Genomic DNA, 22,344 nt, shown 5'->3' with positions numbered 1-22,344 from the left:
GCGTTTCATGTACATAGCAAAGCTAAGGCAATCCTCAGACAACTCATAACCTGTACATCATTTGGGTCCAAATTTATACCCAGGCAGGTAGATAAAACAGGGTGCGCAAAGTGAGTGAAGCGCGAAAAAGCAGGTGGCATAGCGCGCCATTATGCAGGCCATGTTGGGCATACACGAGTAGCTGACCTTGACCGTATTTATGTTGAAAATTTTACTAAGAGGTGACGATGCCGGGAGGTCAAGGTCAGCTACTCGTGTATGCCCAACATGGCCTGCATAATCAAGGGGTACAACCAGAAAGTGCTGGCCCCGGCCGACGTGCGAAAACCAGTAGAGGAATGCAACTGCCGAGCTAAACCCTCTTGCCCTCTGGACGGCCGGTGTTTGCAGGAAAGGTTGGTCTATCAAGCGAACGTCACGGCTCGGAGCTCAGGTGACGAGAGGCGGTACTTCGGGCTTTGCAAGACACCGTTCAAGACCCGCTATGGCAACCACCTCACGACTATGAGATACGAAAAGTACCGCAAAAGCACGCAGCTGTCGAAGCACCTGTGGGCACTGCAGGACCAGGGTGAAGAGTACGACATCAGGTGGTCCATTGCCGACAGAGCAAAGACCTACAGCAACATCTCAAAATGATGCGGTCTGTGCTTAGCGGAAAAGGTCATAATCATCCGCGCTGACGCAGCCACGCTCCTCAACCTGCATGCCGACGCCGGCAAATGCCTGCCGCCACCACGCCCAGGTCAGGGCCTGCCTGCCTGCCCGTCGTCGCTGTAACTTGACTGTCACCCCTCCTTCTCTCCCTCCTTTTCTCACCTCCCATTTAATAACCGACACCATCCGCACCATGTCTTCCTAACTAACGCATCACTTGAAATGTCACACTAATGTCGCGTTTTTGCCACCTTTGCGTGCTATGCCACCTGCTTTTTCGCGCTTCACTCACTTTGCGGCGCCCTGTTTTAGCTACCTGCCTGGGTATAAATTTGGACCCAGATGATGTACAGGTTATCAGTTGTCTGAGGATTGCCTTAGCTTTGCTATGTGCATGAAACGCAGCGTTACAACAATGACCTAGCCGGCTGTCTCTGTTCTCTTGTGCCTTTGTGGTAATGCTCCATCCTTGTGGTGTTGAGAACTCTAGGCAATCTGGGAACTCTCACTATCATATCTAGTATGTACATCAAGATATCTGTACCTGAGCTAAGGCTTCGTTGCTCCTCTCCATTGCTGCAGCTGCGCCATGTTTAGCTGCAAGCACCGACTTGCTGACACGAGTTGCCTCCTTGCGAACAGCAGCCAGTTCGTCTTTAGTAGCAGTTTTCTTCAAATTCTGCATAGTGTATTTAAATTGTGTGTTTCCACAAGGCACAATCAATGATACCATGACAACACATGATCCAATGACACCATGACAACACATAACCCAGTAATACCATGACAACACATGACCCAGTAATACCATGATAACACATGACCCAGTGATACCATGACAACACATGACCCAGTGATACCATGACAACACATGATCCTATGATACCATGGCAACACATGACCCAGTGGTATTATGACAACACATGATACACTGACCCTATAAGCCAATGCTAGGCATAACAGCCGTGAGTCAAGCAAGTCTAGTCAGAGGAAAACCCTCAGCTCCAGTGTGAGAATTAATATTGTTTTTTCTTCAAAAATTCGTCTCCATCGCTTGGCATTGTTTAATAAAGTAATCCAATGTCACTTCAGCTCGTCCTCTTTATTGCAATACTAACCCTTTACCAGCCGCAGGATTTGTATGTAAATAACGTTGTCCACTAGACTGAGAATAGAGACTAAACGGTGAATAATTATGTATTGACACCTTTATAGTTCTGGAAAGCTGGTAGAATACGAGACTAGAAACAAGCTGATAACATGTAGCGTCGTTGCCAGTCATGGCGAACAATAATTCAAGCAATGCGGCCGAATTAGCAACTTCGAGGAACATGACCGTGTCCACTAGACTGAGAATAGAGACTAAACGGTAAACAAAACTTTATGGACACCTTTGTAATTCTGGAAAGCTGGTAGAATCACCTTTCATATGAGACTAAAACTAAGCTGATAACATGAAGCATCGTTGCCATTCATTATGAATATAAGTTTCCTTGCATGGCACGGTAAGTGAAGTTAGCAACCCACCAACAATTACATTCCTAACATAATTTGCACGTACTTGCCATAGCGCATCACGTGCCCGCGCAGAACACGCACTCCGAACTCCCGCGCCCCGGCACGGGACCACGCGGAGCATGCGCATTACTCCGGCTCTCGATGCTGTTTCTTCTTCATCCTTGCTGCGCCAACAGTCAGATCGCTTGACAACCTTGGCCAGTTTTTGAGCTTGCTCTTCGCTTTGCTGTGCTGACGGTCAAATTGTTTGACTATCGCGGCCAGTTTCTGATCAATATCCGATCAACCAGGTCTCTGTCAGTGAGCGATGTCCAGCCAAAACGCTCCGTTTGCTTTGCTGCGCTGACGCAGTGACGGTCAAATTGTTTGACAATCGCGGTCAGTTTCTGATCAATATCCGATCAACCATGTCTCTGTCAGTGAGCGATGTCCAGCCATAACGCTCTTTGCTTTGCTGCCTTGACGGTCAAATTGTTTGACAATCACGGCCAGTTTCTGATCAATATCCGATCAACCATGTCTCTGTCAGTGAGCGATGTCCAGCCAAAATGCGCTCTGCTGAGCTGCGAAACGCACTGGCATCCCGCAATTATTTAGACCCGACAGGAACAAAACCTACTCCGCGGACTCGCCTGCTCGAGTTGAAGTTGGCTCCAGACTACTGTACGCGAGGACTTGGCCGCTCCGGCAGCGGAGCAGAACCTAGCCGAGGCAACTGCAGCCCCATCCCTGGCCTGGGAGACTTTAGTCGGGAGGAGGTTCGCGACGCTTGGAGCACGTATTGTGCGACTGACGCAGCAGCACACCCCTCCAGGGCCCCCGGAGCTGTTTTCGCACCAGCCCATAATCTTGAAGATGGCTCGGAAATTTAGGTCCCTGATGCTGAGCTCTTCTCTCTAAAGCTGACACGAAGTATGCCTGGCGGCTTTGGCCTGTTTCCCCTCATGTCTGGCCCCGGCTTGGCATTTTTGGGAAGGTTCGTACCATGTAGATAAGGCACCACCATTTGGCCTTAGATCCTCCCCCCCTTCCGTTCAACAGACCAGCTGATGTGGACTCTCAGCCCAACAGCGACTCTGCAATGATCCTGCTAAGTCTCTTACTCGTCTTCGAGTGCAGCGCTTCCGGACTCTCAGCCCATCTACCGACGCAGTGCTGACACACCCTGCACAGTCCACCCTCCAGCAGTTGACGACGCAACCATGGACCTCATCCGCCAGGGCCTGGCGGCCAGTTCCAGCATAACATGCGCTTCGCTGCCGCGCTCCGAACACTTGTCGCCCTGCGCCAGGGCAAGCCACACTCAGGGACTGATCAGTGCCGGCAGCATTGTTCCAGATCCTGTACTTTGAGTGCATTGCCCACTGTGCTAATGGCTAGCCGCATTGGACGGCACTCACATCAAATGCAGTGTAATAGTAATGCAGATAAATCCTGTTTGGGTCAGGTTGTCAGCGCTGCCGGACTCGCATCCCAACTGCCGAAGTGGTGCCGACACAACCAGCGCAGTCCACCCTCCAGCAGTTGACGACGCAACCATGGACCTCATCCGCCAGGGCCTGGCGGACAGCTCCAGCATGGCATGCGCTTCGCCGCAGCACTCCGAACGCTTGTCGCCCTGCGCCAGGGCAAGCCAACCTCAGGGACTGATCAGTGCCGGCAGCATTGTTCCAGATCCTGTACTTCGAGCACATCGCCCACTATGCTAATGGGCAGCCGCATTGGACGGCACTCACATAAATTGCAGTGTAATAGTAATGCAGATAAATCCTGTCTGGGTCCGGTTGTCAGCGCGTCTGGACTTGCAGCCCAACTGCCGAAGCGGTGCCGGCACAACCAGCGCAGTCCACCCTTCAGCAGTCGATGACGCAACCATGGACCTCATCCGCCAGGGCCTGGCGGGCAGCTCCAGCACAACATACGCTTCGCTGCAGCGCTCCGAACGCTTGTCACCCCGCACTAGGGCAAGCCATACCCAGTGACTGATCAGTGCCAGCAGCATTGTTCCATATCCGGTACGTTGAGCGCATTGCCCACTATGCTAATGGGCAGCCGCATTGGACGGCACTCACATCAATTGTAGTGTAATAGTAATGTAGATAAATCCTTTTTGGGTCAGGTTGTCGACGCTTCTGGACTCGCAGCCCAACTGCCGACGCAGTGCCGACACAACCAGCGCAGTCCACCCTTCAGCAGTTGACGACGCGGGCCGCAACTTTGGACGATCTGGCTGGCGTACAGCACTACCTGCAGTCCACCGTGCCTAGCCCGCACAACCGCGCCATGCTCTGGAGCGCCGTGACTCTGGCCTTCCACGGGCTGCTCAGAGTCAACGAGTACACCTTCACGGCACGGGGCGCCGGCCTTGAGTACAGCGATGCGACCATGTACCCAGACCGCGTGGAGCTGCGCCTGCGTGTGACAAAGACGAGCCAATACGGCAGCGGCCAGGACATTAGCGTCAGGAGGACAGGCTCGCCGACATGCCCGCACACGGCAGCCACCAGCTACCTAGCAGCCCGTGGCTCGGCACCTGGCCCGCTCTATCGCTATGATGACGGCACGCCCCTGAAGCCGCATAACATCAACAGGCTTCTACAAACAGCCTTGCCTAACAAAGACGTGCGCAGCCACAGCCTCAGACGAGGCGCTGCAACGCTGGCAGGCAAAGCTGGCGTGCCTGAGTACGTGCTGAAGACCGCCGGCAGGTGGCAAAGCTCTGCCTACCTCCGCTATGTCCGCACCCCTGTCGCAGACAGAGCATTGCCAGCGGCATTGTTCTAGTCTCTGCTCGTTATGCTAATGGGTAGCCGCATTGGACGGCCCTAGCAACAGCTGTAGTGTACATATGATATACCTATTATACTATAACTATAGTAACGCTACTATAACTATAGTAATGCCGATAATTCCTGTTTGGGTCATGTTGTATTTTGGGAGAACGGTAGGGATCGTGGGTCAGGCCGGCATTGAGCCAAGTGCGCCTACATGTGCTCACAAGTGCATCCCTACCGTATGCGTGTATTGACACGCCGGGCAATTGTTGCCCCCATTAGCCCTGGCATTGGCCAGTCTAACGCACATTGGTGCTTGCGATACTACGGCATTGGTCCATAGTATTGCATACTGCATGCGGCAATTGTTGCCTGCGATACTACGGCATTGGTCCATAGTATTGCATACTGCATGCGGCAATTGTTGCCTATGCCCTGATAATACAACGCGTAATAGCTCCCAAACAGGTCGGCTTGTGTGGTTGTTAATTATTATTATTATGAACAGTTTCGCGTACTTGAGGACCAGCCTCTTTCCGCCTCTGTGTTCCTGAGCAATAGAAGGAGAGAGACAAAACTATACTATTATGATGATGACAAGGGAAGACATGGACTGCAAGGTACGGTTTACAAATCGACAATAAGCAAATAGCACTGAGAAGGATGGGCAACTTCTGTTTCGTCAGTGTTCACTGTGCGTTTTTTACGAAGGCCTTCCACACTTGCCTGTCGGATGCCTTCTGCCGGAGGCTCTGCAGATGCGGGCTCCTCTTGAGTGGCGTTTGTCTGTGGACGCAGTCTTGCTGGATCTGGGTGACTAAAGTAGTCAGAGGTCTTCCTGGCTTGGCTGTGTTCGGTGGATTGAAGTAGAGTGCCATGGCTTGTTGCGGTGGTGTGTCTTCGGGTAGGCGTAGGACATGTCCCAGCATGGTCATTCTTCGTCTGTGGACTTCCTCGGAGATGGACTGGCTCTGACATCTCCGGTATAACTCGATGTTTGTGATACGATTGGGGTAATGTATGCCCAGTAGCGAGCGAAGCTGTTGCCTGTGGAACACGTCCAGCTTGTCACTGACTGCCTTTGTTGATCCCCACGTACAGCAATTGTACAATAGGGTCGGCAGAACATATGCGTTGTAGAGGCGAACTCTGCGAGCTTCTGAGACATGCTCCCTCCGCAGCCACAGAGTGTACATGTTCTTGAAGGCAATCGTTGCCCGCTGCTTTCGCCTTTGGATGTCTTCGTTAGTTGCCATGAGTGATCCCAGCTGCTTTACTGTTTTCCAATTTTCTGTTGTTGACGATACTGTGACCCATTCCGTCTTCTGGGTGTTTACGTACAGCGACCAGGATTCAAGGACCTTCGCAATGATCGGCAGTGCAGCTCGTAACCAGTCTAGACTTGTGCTGTAGTAGTTGACATCGTCAGCATACCTGCTCTCATGGGGTAGTAGTCTATCGCTTTCTGGACGGGGTGGCAGATGGGACAGGACATCCCTCAGGGCCGCCTCGAGATAACAGGTGAACAGGACTGGGCTTAGGCCATCGCCCTGTGGTGTTCCAACTGTGTTACTGAACGACTCTGAGGTCGCCTGTCCAACACGGACCACGAGGGTTGTTCTCTCCAGGAGCAGTCGCAAGAGTTTGCGTTCGTCTGGGCCAACTACTCCATCCATCACTTCCAATAGCCGCTGCCTGTTGATAGTGTCAAAAGCACGACTCATGTCGATTCCCAGCATGTGGTAGGTGAATGGATGCCATTCATGGCGAATAATAATTCAAGCAATGCGGCCGAATTAGCAAATTCGAGGAACATGAGAATGTGTACTCTGTTCAGCTTCAGCTCATGCACCAGTTCATCTGTGAGCATCATACTCCGGTGAATGAAACACCCTGAAGCAATTCTTGCCTTTTCCAATGCACAGGTGCACCGGATGACTTTCTCTGTTGGTGCAGTTAGAGCAGAAGAAAGCAGTCTTGCTTCTCTTGTGATCCTGCTTCCAGCAGACAGCACAGTTGGCTCTTCCAGACTCACCAGCACAGTCGGGAATGTGTACAGAGTCCACTTGTCTGTAGTTAGCTGCTGGTGCTGGTATAGCACGCTCCAGAGCTGGTGGTGCTGAATGCATTGGCAGATTGACGAGTTGACTAACCAGCTGCTCTCGAAACTGGTATTGCGAATAGCGTACGGGCCTCTTGATTGCACCTGGATTGGCTTCTCTCCAAGGAGCAAACAGTTTAAAGGCATTGATGGTGGCTATCTGGAGGATATCATAGAAGATCACTTTCTTGAACTTCTTTGATCTGCGGAGAATACAGTAGCTACTAGCCAGTTGATCAAATATATCAAATCCTCCCATGTTTGCGTTGTAGTGTTTGATGGCAACCGGCTTGCGATGGCAACCGGCTTGCGACATGTCACATCCTGTAACTCTGTTTTGACTCTTCTTTTTCTTGTTTTCTCTGTGTACTTAGTGGCAGAGTGCATGGTGGACAGCACACTTACAACTCTTTTGTCCAACCACTGCATATAAACGATGTCGCCGTCATGTTCATAGCGCTTGTCTCCCTACGATCCTTTTTTCTCGAACGGTTTCGTGCTTTTCAGGCGATCAGGAGATGCACGCCGGTTACTGCGCACTGTTCCGACTAGCTCAGAGTCATTGGCCTTCAGTTCTTGAGCAAGGCTGTGGGACGTATAGTAGTTGTCGGTCAAAAGCTGATAGCCTTGCTTCAGGTACGGAGTCATGAGTCGCATGATGTTATGAACCCTCTAAGATTCTCTAAATTGTCAGGATCGTACGACCACACGGCACGAGGACAACTCTTTTCCTTTACACAGTATATTTCACTTCATCGAATAATTAACAATGAACACTAATAACACCAGCTATTTATAGCATGCAAAAACAGCGTACATGCAAAAACATACGCATATAAAACTGGACATAACAGCGTATACAGCAAAACACACACAGCACATATAGCGTATGCCATGCAGCAACATCAGCGGTACGGCGGAGTCGAAAGACAACATTGCGACGAATACAATGCCATAAGCGCGAAGGCCTTTCCCAATTGAGAACTGGTGGTTTGCAACATTCTCACCACCAAAGGGCTTCTCACCGCCGTACAACAATGCACACAAGTCAAAAACGATCCGGGGCTCTGACTATGCGCCCAGAACGTGTCATCTCCTGCTGCCGTGGTGGTGGTAACAGTGCTGACGGTTCATACGCTGGCTGCTGAGGGACGATAGCAGGTTGAGCGGTATCTGCAGGCCCAGGAGCCACGTCCTGTGACGATACTTCTAACGGCACTAACCTTTGGATCGGCCTCAACAGGGTACTGGTACTCAACTTAACCTTGGCAACACAACGCTTACCATCTCGACCAGGGAATAACTCGATGATCCCTCCCAAACGCCAGAACTGTTTGCGCTTGGTATCATCGAGAACAAAGACCACATCACCCACAGCTAAAGGGCGCGACATGGTCTGTTGGTGTTTGTTCAGCTGACTTAGGTACTCCACCTCCCAACGATTCTTGACATGCTCCAGTGTCCGACTGAGGTAACGCAATCTCGATGACATCTGCGCAGCGTCCAGGGTACCTGCTGGCTTCTCTGACGACATCCAGATGTCACCCATCATCATTGCAGGGGTTACTGGTGGCTCATCCAGGCTATCAGACACATAAGTTAGCGGACGACTATTCACCACTGCTTCAACCTCATACAAGAGGGTCTCAAGCTCCTGGACCTTCAGAAACGCTGTTCCCATTACCTTTTTCAAGGCACTCTTCACTGTACCAACCATTCTCTCATAGAAGCCTCCATGCCATGGTGCAGCTGGAGGATTGAACATCCATGGCACACTCAGTTTGTCAGATGCCGCCTTGAACGTTGTAGCGTTGTCAGACCTGATCCGAGACGGCAAACTACGTCTCGCGACAAACTTCCGAAATGCTATCAAGAATGACTCAATACTTAAACTATCGACCACCTCCAAGTGAACTGCTCTGGTGGTGGCACACACAAACAATGCTATCCATACCTTCGGAGATGACTCACCACAGCGCACGTACAACGGACCAGCATAGTCGATGCCGGTAGTTGCGAACGGCCTCTCGTGAACAACTCGGTCTTCCGGCAGCGGCGGGCAGACTTCTGAGGCAGCCTTAGCCTTGTAGCGGCGGCATGTAACACATCGCTGAGTAATGTTGCGTAGCGCCCGTCGACCACCGATAATCCAAAATGTCTGACGGATGAACGACAAGACTCCTTCTACACCTTGGTGCATCCTTTCAACATGCATTTTCTCCAACAGCAATTCGGTCAGATGATGTTTGCCTAACAGGACTGGGTGCTTGGCTCCATACGCCAACTCGCTGTGCTGAAGTCGTCCCCCGGCTCTGAGCACTCCATGCTCATCCAGAAACGGTGCAAGCTGATACACCTTCGACCCAGGCTTCACTGGTTGACCTTGCTTGATCAGCTCAAGATCCTCAGCGAAACATGCGGCTTGAACGATGCGGTACAATACGTTGTCTGCTGCAACATAGAGTTCAGCACGAGGCTCAGTGTGCTTCCACTGCAACATCCGAGTCACCATGCCCTGTGCCCTCGACCATTTACTGAATCGGAGCCACCATTCCTTATCAGATTCTCGACTACAGGTGGTGACGGACACTCGTACTTCTACACTGGACTCATCTGTAGCTGCGGTTGAGGATGCGGTGGGCCAGTCATTGGGCTCCGTGATCCAGGTTGGTCCGCCCCTCCAGAACGGACTACGGATCTGCTGTGCACTACTCCCACGCGACGGTAAATCTGCTGGGTTGTGAAGGCCCGGGCAATGGTTCCACACAATGCCGACCTTCTTCGATATCTCTTGGACTTGACTGACGCGGTTAGCCACAAATGTTTTCCATTTGTACGATGGATTACTGATCCAATGAACGGTAGTGAGACTGTCAGTCCAGCCATAGACTTGCGTGACGGTCACACGCAGCTCCTTCACCACAAACTCAGCGTAGCGAGCCGCTAGACATACTGCTTGTAACTCAAGGCGGGCTAACGTGGGCGGAGACACAGGTGCCACTTTGGCCTTGGCAAATACCAAGTGCGACTGTCCATTGACGACTGCACACAAACAACATCCAAACGCTTTCTCACTGGCATCGGCGAAGGCATGAAGCGCAATCGGCGTGTCAAGATTGCAGCAAATCCAACGTGGTATGTCAATGCTCACCACTTCGGCCAACTGTCCCCACCAATGCGCACATGCGGCTGCGATGCCATCAGGCAACCTATCATCCCAGTCGCCTCCGACTTTCCAGGCTTGCTGTAGCAGTATCTTTTCCGGCACAACTGCCGGTGCTGCTAGACCTAGCGGATCAAACACTGATGCAACACACTTGAGGAGGGATCGCCGGGTCCAAACAGACGGCCTATCGGACTCGCCTAGCGCTGCTATGCTGAGCAAGTCATCACTGGTTTTCCATTTCAGACCGAGGACTTTATCTCCGGCCTCTGGATCGCACGGGATTTCGTTGCCTCGCCACTTGCGCAACTCCATGCCAGCATCCGTAAGCACACGCACGCTGAACTCTTGCATCTCCTTGGCTTCCGAGGCATTTGAGACACTAGAGACCAAATCGTCAACGTAGAAACTCGTGAGCAAGAGATCAATACGATCTCGCTCTTTGGGTGCAGACAACGCCCGTAGCTCCTTCAAGTGATGCTGAATCACCGCAGTAAGCATGTACGGCGAGCAGTTTACGCCAAATGGCAGTTTCGTTAGCCTCCAGGTTAACAGTTCATCGCTGTCGCTTCGACCGGGCCACAAGAAACGCAGGTACGGACGGTCTTCGGGATTAACCGCGACCATGAAGAAAGCCTTACGGATGTCCGCTTGCAGCGCGCTCTTATATTCGCGGAACCGTAATAGCATACCTGCGAGACTCGGCGATAGCGACGGTCCAGGGTCAACCATGTCGTTCAACGGCTTGCCATCTGGAGCCGTCGTCGAGGCATTGAACACCACTCTTAACTTCGTGGTTGCAGCGTGCTCGCGGAATACACCATGATGTGGTACATAGTACCCGGCATCACTCTCACATGGCTCCAGCTCAATTGCTCCAAGCTCGCGGTACTCCCTGATCAGCACATCATCATAGAGCGCACGCTTCCCATTCCTCTTCAGCTTTTCAAGAAGCCGCGTTGCGATGACTCTAGCTTGAGCAAAGTTATCCGTTGGGCGACGCTCATTTCGCCACAAGAGACCCACTTGGTACCCGCTGCCCTGGCGACATAGCGGGAACGATGGCAGGTGCTGATGTTGTTCTGGAGGTTCATCCAATTGCCATAGTTGTTCAATTTGGGCTGTGACACATGACACGGTCACCGGCTGACTGTTTCGACTTGGTGCAGACGCTGGACCAGATAATACATTACCTATCTCTGTGTTCCACACCGTCTCACCATTAACTTCCTTCTTGCTGTGCAGTACCGCGTTGATATAGTCTGCACCAATCAGCATATGTATTTCGTCTGATGTCCCTTGTTGAGGCTTGTCACTCAGCTCTACTCCCCAACTGTGCCACTGCGCAATGGTCTGCGGACTTGCGCACTTCAAGTCCAGCTCAAGCGTTGGTTTCACGAACGCGCGTACCCGAATGCTAGCGGCGCTACCCTGGATCGTGATGGCGTACTTATCCATGCGCCGTTGGGTTGGTTCCGCGCCGAACGGCTTCACCTCTACATTTTCAACCCCCACGTGTTCTGCATCGATTGCTGACACCAACGCTGCAGTCACGAATGACGCCTCAGCACCCGAGTCCAGGAACACGAGAACCTTCGCGTTTCGAGTTCTTCCCTCAACTCGTGCCACTCCGGTCATCAGCCGCACACTTGGCGAGTGTAGACAGCACGACCCAACATTCTTCTCCTTAACTATCTCAGTCGGTTTCTCCCGGCTGTAACCTGCTCTATCCAACACATCATGTATTAGCAGGTGGTGTTTCCTCTGGCATTTCGTGCATCTCGAGCCTGACCGACATTCTCTGGCCATATGGCCATACTTAAGGCAGTTCCAGCAGAGTCTCTCTAGCTGCAGAAAACCCTTTCTCCCTTCCTGTGGCAGCGACTTTAGCTGCTTCTCTGCATCTGCGACCGATATCGCCATGCACTGTGCCGACGCCGTGGGCCTGGGCACGGATCGTTCTACTGGCTTCCTGGCAGAATCACCCTGTCGTCCGTGCGCGACCTGGTAAGACGCGCCGTACTCCTGTACCTGGCACAGTGACATCCCGTAGCACTGCCGTTCGACCAGGTACGTCTTCATCTCAGGTCCGCATTGCTCCAAGATTACCTGCTTTGCCATTGCTTGCAGCACCGGGGACATTTTACCTATATCGGCGCTATACTTGGTGTCCACCTCGCCATCTTCTGTCATAGCGAGTGTGGCCCACACCTCTACCTCTCGGCAAACACGGACAACGTATTGATGAAACGACTCATCTGACCGCTGCTTGCCTGTCAGCAATGTCTTCCACGCTTTATCCGGAGTCTTTCCGAGCGAGGCAAGCAACTCTCGCTTTGCTTTCTCGTAATTGTTGCATCCAATACATATTCTCTCCGCTTTGCTACCCGCTAGCGCGATGCGGAGTCGCAGCAGCCATTCGCATTCTTCGAACTCGTTCTTGGAACTGATGTCCTCGAACAGGTCAAGATAACGCTCCAATGGCTGCGTTCCATCATATGAGGGGATTTTCATCAACGGTTGACGCCCACCGCTGTGACTGGGAGATTCCTCTGTACCTCCCATCGCGGCTTTACCCTCACCCTCATGCGCATTGGCGATGCGCTCGTTAATCTCCTTTAGTGTTTTGGCAAACTCGGTGCGGAGCGCCTCCTCTCGCCATCTGGCACTGCGCTCCTCACGCTCCGCGTACTGTTGGAGCCTCTGCTCCACATGTACCTTCAACAACTCGCCTTCTAACCCTAACCGCTCTCCATTGTCGATAAAGCTGGCTTCCAAATTGTTCCATAGTTCCTCTGCCATGCTCGCTCCTATCCTGGCGTGGTCGCCAAATGTTATGAACCCTCTAAGATTCTCTAAATTGTCAGGATCGTACGACCACACGGCACGAGGACAACTCTTTTCCTTTACACAGTATATTTCACTTCATCGAATAATTAACAATGAACACTAATAACACCCGCTATTTATAGCATGCAAAAACAGCGTACATGCAAAAACATACGCATATAAAACTGGACATAACAGCGTATACAGCAAAACACACACAGCGCATATAGCGTATGCCATGCAGCAACATCAGCGGTACGGCGGAGTCGAAAGACAACATTGCGACGAATACAATGCCATAAGCACGATTGCCTTTCCCAATTGAGAACTGGTGGTTTGCAACACATGACGAGGTCGTACGTAAGGCCATGTTGACTGACATCCATTGCACCACCGGTGTACATCTCGAAATTGCAGTTGAAGGCTGTGTGGGAGTCGCAGAGTGTGTAAGATTTGAATCCCCATTTGACCAGTTTATTTTTCACATACACCTTCATGCGCTGGCGACCCTTGAAGCGTATAATTCTCTCATCGAGCGACACCTTTTGGCCGGGCTGCCAAAACTGCATGGATTTAGCACGAAAGACATCGTGAAGGTAACAAACCTTTTTGCAGTCGATCATCCGGGTCGGCCGAGAAGGAACATTGAAAGAAGGCTGGGATGGAACGAAATTGCAGACGGGTGAGCATTTCAAGTGCCCACAGGCCATGATATAGTGTGCGTGTACTCCAATACTTCTCAACATCAGGTAAGCGTATTATACCGAAGTACAGTACCGTAATATCTCCCTTATAAACACGGTACTTATATTTTTCAGCCTCGCACCCGTGCTTATAGAGGAGACCGTGATAGTCCTGGAGACCGTGTTTATATTTTTCAACCATGAAAAAGTCAAGAAAGCTGCATACAGGTAACACACTCAAATTGGAATTTAACTCAGATTTCATGATTAGAGAACAGAGAGACGAAAAAAGAATGATGCAGAAGTGGAAGTCACGCACGCTTTTTAGGGCTGGAGTACGCGTTCTAGTACGTACTTGGTCCGCGGCAGCAATATTGTCGCTTATCTTTCGACAATTTGAACTTAGACTTTGGACATGAACGCGTGCACTTGAAGTGATAAAACTTGGTACGATGGACGGTAAGGTATAGAATGACAACTAGCTGCGAGGAATTTATTGTCCAAGGAAGGGTTCCTACTTTTTTCGGTCCTCCTCATCACTGCTCTTGGCTCTGGCGACAAATATTTTTGCTCGGGATCGACTCTCTTGCTTTTGCAATCTCATCTCTCTTCCTCTCCGCTGCCTGGCTATTTTCTAAAGAGAAGTCGATCGTGACGGTCGCCTTCTCTAAAGGACTTCGCCTGGGCAGCGCGACAGCCTGTGTGGTTCAAATCAGACGCCGTTCTTTGCAAGATTTTATTTTGAACGACGACGACGCGTACAGTACATGTACTTGCAAATCTCCACGACGCGCTGGATACTCCGAGCGAGGAGCTGGAGGTAAGGGACCTGCGATCTCAGCTTGATGAGCGATCCCTGAGGTGAGCGATCTCGGCCGTTCAGCAAAATGGAGCTGATTCCGAGTAGCCGATTACTTTCTTGTGGCTTGCGCTGCTCTTGCCTGCACAGCGTAACAAGATAATCTTTTTGATGCGGCGCTGTATCAATCAGAATCACCCACCTGTCGCTCTCGAAATCTACTCGAACTCTAGCTAGACCTTTTAAGTACTAGCAAACTAACTTCCTAACCAAAACTGGGATGAAATGGGCTGCCAAATAAGCATTGGCGACATATAAACAAAGCTGAAAGATAAGCGACAATATCCCTGACGCGGACCAAGTACGTGAACGCGTCCGCCCGCCTACGTCATTTCAAGGTAAGCGCATGCGCACAGCTGCATTCCAGTATTATAACTGTGACTATGTTGGAGACTGTGCGTTTGTATTCTCAACAGCCCTCCGACCTGTGCTTATAATGGAGACCTGTGTTTATCAGGGAGATAATACGGTAGTAGAGCTAAGAAACGGCGTAGCTCGTCAGTGCTGGTTTCCTGCCAACTGCCATCGTCCTGTGCATATGATGGCTTGGACAGAATGTGCTGTCATGCATACTGATTAGTAAAGTTCACCAGAGAATCCATCATATCTTTGGATAAAAATAAATTGAAAAAAATTCGTTCTCAGGTTCATATTGTCAGGTAGATGTAGGCCCTTGGTTCGGGATGGTAAGAGATCAGCAGGTTGGCGAATTGGATCAATTCTATCCCACTCAGCCATGTTCACAGCAGCGCCTGCACCTCGTCCATGTCCACGACCATGCGGAGCTCATGTGGCTCCTCTATTTCTTCGTGTTCCACGTGAAGCACCACGTGTGTATGGGTGGAATCTGGCAGCACGTCCTCGTCCTCAACGCTCTTGCTGCCGCTACTCATTGTCGATGGGCCACACCATAGTCTTCATCACCATCATCCGTTTCACTGCTTTCCTCCAAAGTACTCGCAGACTCGCCTTGATTGCCATCACTCTCTGGCTCCAAAAATTCAAAATTGACGTCTTCAGATTCAAATTTGTCTTGCTTGTCCGAGCTATTCCCGCTCTCAGGGCCACTGGAATCAGCAGCAGACTCACTATTAGAGCAGCTGTCATCCTCAGGTGGAAGTGTAAACAATAAATCGACAGCAGACTGCACGTCCAGGCACCTGGCCATGATAACTTCTTCTTCAAATTTTCAGTATTTTACAAAAGTGCCAAAGTACACGCACAATGCGCTTTATGACAACGCTCATTCAATCATGATTTTCTCGAGAAAAAAATGATGTGCAGCACACGGTTTTCTTGATGGTAGGTGATTTCTTAGGTTTTCAGCAGTAGTTTGGGATTTTCCCGAGCGCGGTGCGGTAAAAGACCATGGTTTACAGAGCGAAAAACGAATGCGTCGATGTAGACGCATACGCCCTATGTACGGTTCGTAAAGGATTAAAATTGTTGTGTCCTCGCCAAAAACCAGAAATTCTTACCACTTTTTCTTAGTATTCCTTTCTGGGAACATGCAGTATTATTTAGGGGTCAGACGGGTGTACCTTTAACTAATGAACGGGTAATTTTCTTAACGGGCTAGTTAACGGGTACTAGTACCCTTTAGCAGCCATATTAATTTTTTGAGCATTTCTTACATAAAATGACGGCTTTGAGCAGCAAAGCCAAGTTAGCCCACGCATGCACGTGTTTTGTCACAGGTTCGTCACGCGGCACATGAATAAAAAATATTTTTTCCGAAAATGGTGGATGAAAAAATAAATCTTGCGTGGCCGCTTTGCCCTGCCTCGTGTCAGCAAAGCAACTTCCTTGTCAACAATTTCTGTCATCCAGTTAGCCAAAGTGACTCAAGGTTGTGTTTTCTCCTTTGTCTCTCCGCCAAGCTGTACAAGAGTATTAGTTGTGCTAGTCTGCGTAGACAAGCGCTGACTCGTGTGAGCTGGAAGCGCTTGAAAATTCACAACTTCAAACAGCGATCGATCGCGCTTGGTTGAAATATTTATTTGTTGCGTGGGCAGATAGAGTAGCTCATGGTCGCAGTAGTGAATTTCCTGGAGTTCATGAGGCCAAGCAAGAACTACTAGTACTCGAAGCAGAGGACCAGTTATTTAGGCCTCGACATGGCGAGTGGCGTTGACGCCAACTCAGAAATGGCTGTGATTACCTGTCAAAAATCTAGCCAAAGAAGTAGACAAGGAGCAGAGGCATTTACATGGACAACGTACGATGGTGGTTTGCAACATGCTACTACTGCTGGAGCGACGTTGAGTGCAGGGACGATCGTTGATCATATACGTATCAGGTGTGGTTGTCAAACGCTTGTGGCCTTTGATGTGGATATGAAGATTTTATGCCCACTGTGCGTTCGTTATGCACCACATCTGCTGTGCACGTGGCATTACCCTATCTCAGGGAGAAATCATCAACCCAGTCATTCTGGGTAAAACTATTCCTGATAGCTGTGCAGGCCAGCACAAGAACCAGTACGCTGCACTAAACAAGGTGCTTATGTTCGTGTGCTTGATGGTCAATGGAATGAGTTCAACTGAAAGCAACGGTTCCGCAGGTCTTCGACAACCTCAGCAAGGTGATCGGCCCAGCAACAGTGGTGACGGCACTTGGCATAGAAGTCGACAGCGAGGACCAGGTGATGCGGCTATCTGACAAGACGTTATTTGCCTTTCTAGCGGCTTTGAGTGAGTAGTCCACGCGCACTAGCTACACAACGCGGGAACTGCTGTCGCTGATCGGAACCTTGTCCTTGCCGCAAAGGTGGTTCCTCCTGACAGGACCTTCATCCGTCAACTCCTGTATCTTAGCTGGACAACTCTCTCAGTCTCTTCAGTCAGTAGTCAACATCGACACAGAAGCTCACTTGGACATCGAATGGTCGCGCTCCTTTGCCGCAAACTGGAATGGCCAATCCTTCTTCTACGATGTCGAGTGTTCAAAGTCCCCTGACCTTGAGCGATTCACGGATGCCTCTGATGTTGGCTTCTGCGGTTTCTATCAAGGACAATCGTTTTTGGGGCAATGGGCCGCTGAGATGCAGCATGAACCTATTGTGATTACTCGCTTCCGAGAACTGGCTTCCACAGCCAACCAATGCCTGGTGCCAACTCCTCCACTGAACTCGCCGCTCTGATTGCTGCCAGCAGTGATCTCATGAGCGACTCAGACCTTTCAGCCCGGTATTTGCGCACACATAATCTGATGTACCCAGTTTCGGCTATGGCCGAGTTCCGGTCCCTGACCGCTACTGCCGGCAGCTCACGGCCAGTGTTTGTGTTCGTCGACGGCGGCTACTTCTCCCGAGTTTGCTCGACTAGGATCCTCAACTGCAACCGGATGAACTCCCATTCTGTGCGCATTGGCGGGGCCACACTCATGGCTCACCGGAGTACAAGTGTCTGTGAAGCAGCCATATGCCGTGCAGGCTGCTGGCGAAGTGCAGCATCCGATCACTATGTCAGGCGTGCAGCCGGTATACCCTCTGTGCAATGGCTAGCAGCAAAGACTGGAACAGCCCACGCCCATGTGGTGTTGAGAACAGAAGTGAGGTACATTTGTAGTGTTGTAAAGTGTTGTGCCGCCCGCTTGTTGTGCAGTCCTTGTGCCGGTGTGGCTCTGTGGGTATCACTTAGGGGTTTGCCATGGTTACTTGCAGGAAGTTATGCTAATGAGCGATGCCGTGAGAAATGCTTGGTCGTAAACCCTGGTTTTTGGGAGGGTCAAATGCATTTGCCTCTCAGTGTTGTGCTGTACTGTCTCAGTGTTGTGATACCTGTATGTTGTTGTGTGGTTGACCCGCCGGTTTGAGGCATGGGTGGTCAACTGTGTATGTTGTATCGGTGTGTTCCCGTTTGAAGTTGCCGGGCCACCATGTGGTTGACCCGCCGGTTTGAGGCATGGGTGGTCAACTGTGTCTGTTGTATCGGTGTGTTCCCGTTTGAAGTTGCCGGGCCACCATGTGGTTGACCCGCCGAAACTGGAGGCATGGGTGGTCAACTGTGTCTGTTGTATCGGTGTGTTCCCGTTTGAAGTTGCCGGGCCACCATGTGGTTGACCCGCCGAAAATGGAGGCATGGGTGGTCAACTGTGTCTGTTTTATCGGTGTGTTCCCGTTTGAAGTTGCCGGGCCACCATGTGGTTGACCCGCCGAAAATGGAGGCATGGGTGGTCAACTGTGTCTGTTGTATCGGTGTGTTCCCGTTTGAAGTTGCCGGGCCACCATGTGCTTGACCCGCCGAAAATGGAGGCATGGGTGGTCAACCGTGTATGTGTATCATTGAAGTTGCAATACGTACATTGCTGTGACTCGCCCGATTGCTGTTGCCGGGCACCTACGCATTTATTTGCCTACTTGTGAAGAGATATCTCTTCTGGTTTATTGCATAATTCTTGGCTCAATGTTATCCACGGTGTCGCTCGATGCAAAGTCTCGTAAATATTTATCAGACAAAATTGAAAAAAAAAACCATGGCAAACCCCACTTCCTTGTATTCTATCTGCTTGGTGTACATGTGTCCACGTTTTGTACGTTTGGCACGCACATGCGTGCGTGTGTATGTGAGAGCGTGTGTGGATAAATGTGCATATTGATGTTTTGTTTGTTTTAAGTTGTATTGTGTGTATGCGTGCATGCATGTGGGTTAAATGACGGCTTTGAGCAGCAAAGCCAAGTTAGCCCACGCATGCACGTGTTTTGTCACAGGTTCGTCACGCGGCACATGAATAAAAAATATTTTTTCCGAAAATGGTGGATGAAAAAATAAATCTTGCGTGGCCGCTTTGCCCTGCCTCGTGTCAGCAAAGCAACTTCCTTGTCAACAATTTCTGTCATCCAGTTAGCCAAAGTGACTCAAGGTTGTGTTTTCTCCCCTCCCTCCCTCCCTTTAGACATGACACGTCGGTATCTTGTGCCACGTGACGAGGCCCCAAGGAGGGTCAAATGCATTTGCCTCTCAGTGTTGTGCTGTACTGTCTCAGTGTTGTGATACCTGTATGTTGTTGTGTGGTTGACCCGCCGGTTTGAGGCATGGGTGGTCAACTGTGTATGTTGTATCGGTGTGTTCCCGTTTGAAGTTGCCGGGCCACCATGTGGTTGACCCGCCGGTTTGAGGCATGGGTGGTCAACTGTGTCTGTTGTATCGGTGTGTTCCCGTTTGAAGTTGCCGGGCCACCATGTGGTTGACCCGCCGAAACTGGAGGCATGGGTGGTCAACTGTGTCTGTTGTATCGGTGTGTTCCCGTTTGAAGTTGCCGGGCCACCATGTGGTTGACCCGCCGAAAATGGAGGCATGGGTGGTCAACTGTGTCTGTTTTATCGGTGTGTTCCCGTTTGAAGTTGCCGGGCCACCATGTGGTTGACCCGCCGAAAATGGAGGCATGGGTGGTCAACTGTGTCTGTTGTATCGGTGTGTTCCCGTTTGAAGTTGCCGGGCCACCATGTGCTTGACCCGCCGAAAATGGAGGCATGGGTGGTCAACCGTGTATGTGTATCATTGAAGTTGCAATACGTACATTGCTGTGACTCGCCCGATTGCTGTTGCCGGGCACCTACGCATTTATTTGCCTACTTGTGAAGAGATATCTCTTCTGGTTTATTGCATAATTCTTGGCTCAATGTTATCCACGGTGTCGCTCGATGCAAAGTCTCGTAAATATTTATCAGACAAAATTGAAAAAAAAAACCATGGCAAACCCCACTTCCTTGTATTCTATCTGCTTGGTGTACATGTGTCCACGTTTTGTACGTTTGGCACGCACATGCGTGCGTGTGTATGTGAGAGCGTGTGTGGATAAATGTGCATATTGATGTTTTGTTTGTTTTAAGTTGTATTGTGTGTATGCGTGCATGCATGTGGGTTAATCATGATTTAAATTTGTATATTCTCAGGTTGTATTTTGATACCACAATCATCGAAATCTACCTGGTTCAAGTCCTGCCTGGAAGCGGTTTTTCCAGCCGTGCTGCTACCCACAGTCAACTGGGAACTTGTGTCCAGGCACAAGGGGTACATGGATGCAGCTAATGGGGTCGTTCTCAGCACTTGTGCCAGTGGTTGTAAGACTTATCCACTCACCCCACGGTTAGGCGCTGCATCTGCCGCTAGGGTTTACCGGGTGTTAGCGGCCGTCGTGAGTTCCCTTCGGGAACGGACACGATCATTTACTTTTACTTTTTTTTTAATCATTATCAGGGATCGATTTACTTTGATTTTTTTGCATAGCAGTCACTGCTACATAGTTTTACAATTGACTAGCAACTCCCAGTATTGATTAGCAGTTTTCCTTCATCGAAAGTTTACATGTATATCTGTACAATAGCAGGATTTTGTACAGAAGAGGACAATAGCTGCAGTTGCTATTTGCTTTTCCAAACGAACGGTTGACCTGAATATTTTACGTCAGGGTTTTCGCTTGGGCTTATTACAATCATGTTCAGCGTCCATCTGACTTCGAGTTCTTCACAACACAATGTCCTTCAACAGGGCGGTTCCACTGATTCCGTCGGCAAATAAAGCGCAGGAAAGCGCTCAAACGATCGTGACACTTCGGTCAAAGCGCACTGAATTTTCGCTTTTCTCCTTTTCTTCATTGAAACGAATCGACACTCCTGGCGCGTCCAGTTCTTTTTCCCGCTTCTGGACAGTGATCAGATTCACTGACATGTTGGCTACACGAGACTTAGAACTATCTACTTCAACTGTGTCTTGTCGAACAGAAACAAACTAAATTGTGCTTGATAGTGAACGAAGAAAGGAGAACTTTAGCCTTTTCAGGGAAAGTCGCCGCCATGTACTGCAGTCTGCAGTCTTGTACGACCAGTGCAGTGTGGCTAGTGCAGTGTCAAAAATCAAACAAAGCGCGATCCGCGACCCGCGCGCGGACTGAGCAGGACAGGTCAGTTTGGAGTAGTAAAATATTACTCCCTAGTCAGCAGTGGTGTACAGCAGTAGCATGCGAACTGCACACAAAGAGTACAGAATGGTCTTTGTACATACCGGTATGCATGACCAGTGCATCGCAGTTTTGGGCGATAAAAAACAAAAAGCGAATCGCAGCCAGTGAATTTTGATTCCCAAACTGCGATGCGAACCCGGATAAACCGATCCCTGATTATGATTCGCAATTGATTCCTGTCTCATAATAATATTATGGCAATGAAGGTTCGAAATGAATGTCATCCGTACATTTGCCCATGTACATAACTTCACAGGCAGTTGCAATCGTACATGGTCCTAGTGATACGTGTTACATATATCACTAGGACCATGTAACATGTATCAAAATACATGTACGAAAATCAACTGCACATCGATGGGATTCAAGACATGCAAGGACAGAGTAGTTTAGCAAAACTTCCGTGATCTCGCGCAATCCTGTTTTGCTATTTTCGCAGAGAACTGGTACTCTTCGCATTCAGAAGATGTTCGCACCCATAGCTAGCTGGGCTGCCTGACACAGCTGATGTGCTGCTGGCCAGCTAGCTGCTCGTTGAACTCGTGAAACGAATCTTCATAAATCCGTTATCTTGTATGCAATATTTTTACCTACTTTCCAACTAAGCCAAGCTCGTCGATTGAAGGAACAAACTACAACCATGAATATCATAGCTACCACCTACGGACATCACCGTGTGTGACACTCCGACTGGTCACTCAGACTGGTTACACTACTTCATTTTCAAGTACTGTGGCAGGTTCGATGTCGGAGAACCATCGTAACTTTCTAGTAACTCAGCTGCCACCTCGAACGAG

General features: G+C 50.1%; 1 protein-coding gene across 1 annotated transcript in view; it reads right to left on the bottom strand.

Moving 5' to 3' along the window:
• Positions 1-22,344, bottom strand: part of LOC135811232 (uncharacterized) — a 362,326-nt gene that overhangs the window by 232,884 nt on the left and 107,098 nt on the right. The window contains exon 7 of the mRNA XM_065324432.1: positions 1,202-1,336. Within this exon, the coding sequence (XP_065180504.1) occupies positions 1,202-1,336 (135 nt within the window). The remainder of the gene's footprint in view (positions 1-1,201; positions 1,337-22,344) is intronic.

This window comes from Sycon ciliatum, chromosome 3 (assembly GCF_964019385.1).
Source record: "Sycon ciliatum chromosome 3, ocSycCili1.1, whole genome shotgun sequence".
Classification (NCBI taxonomy): Eukaryota; Metazoa; Porifera; class Calcarea; order Leucosolenida; family Sycettidae; genus Sycon; species Sycon ciliatum.
The sequence above is the reverse complement of the archived record's forward strand: the minus strand, read 5'-3'. Positions and strand labels throughout refer to the sequence as shown.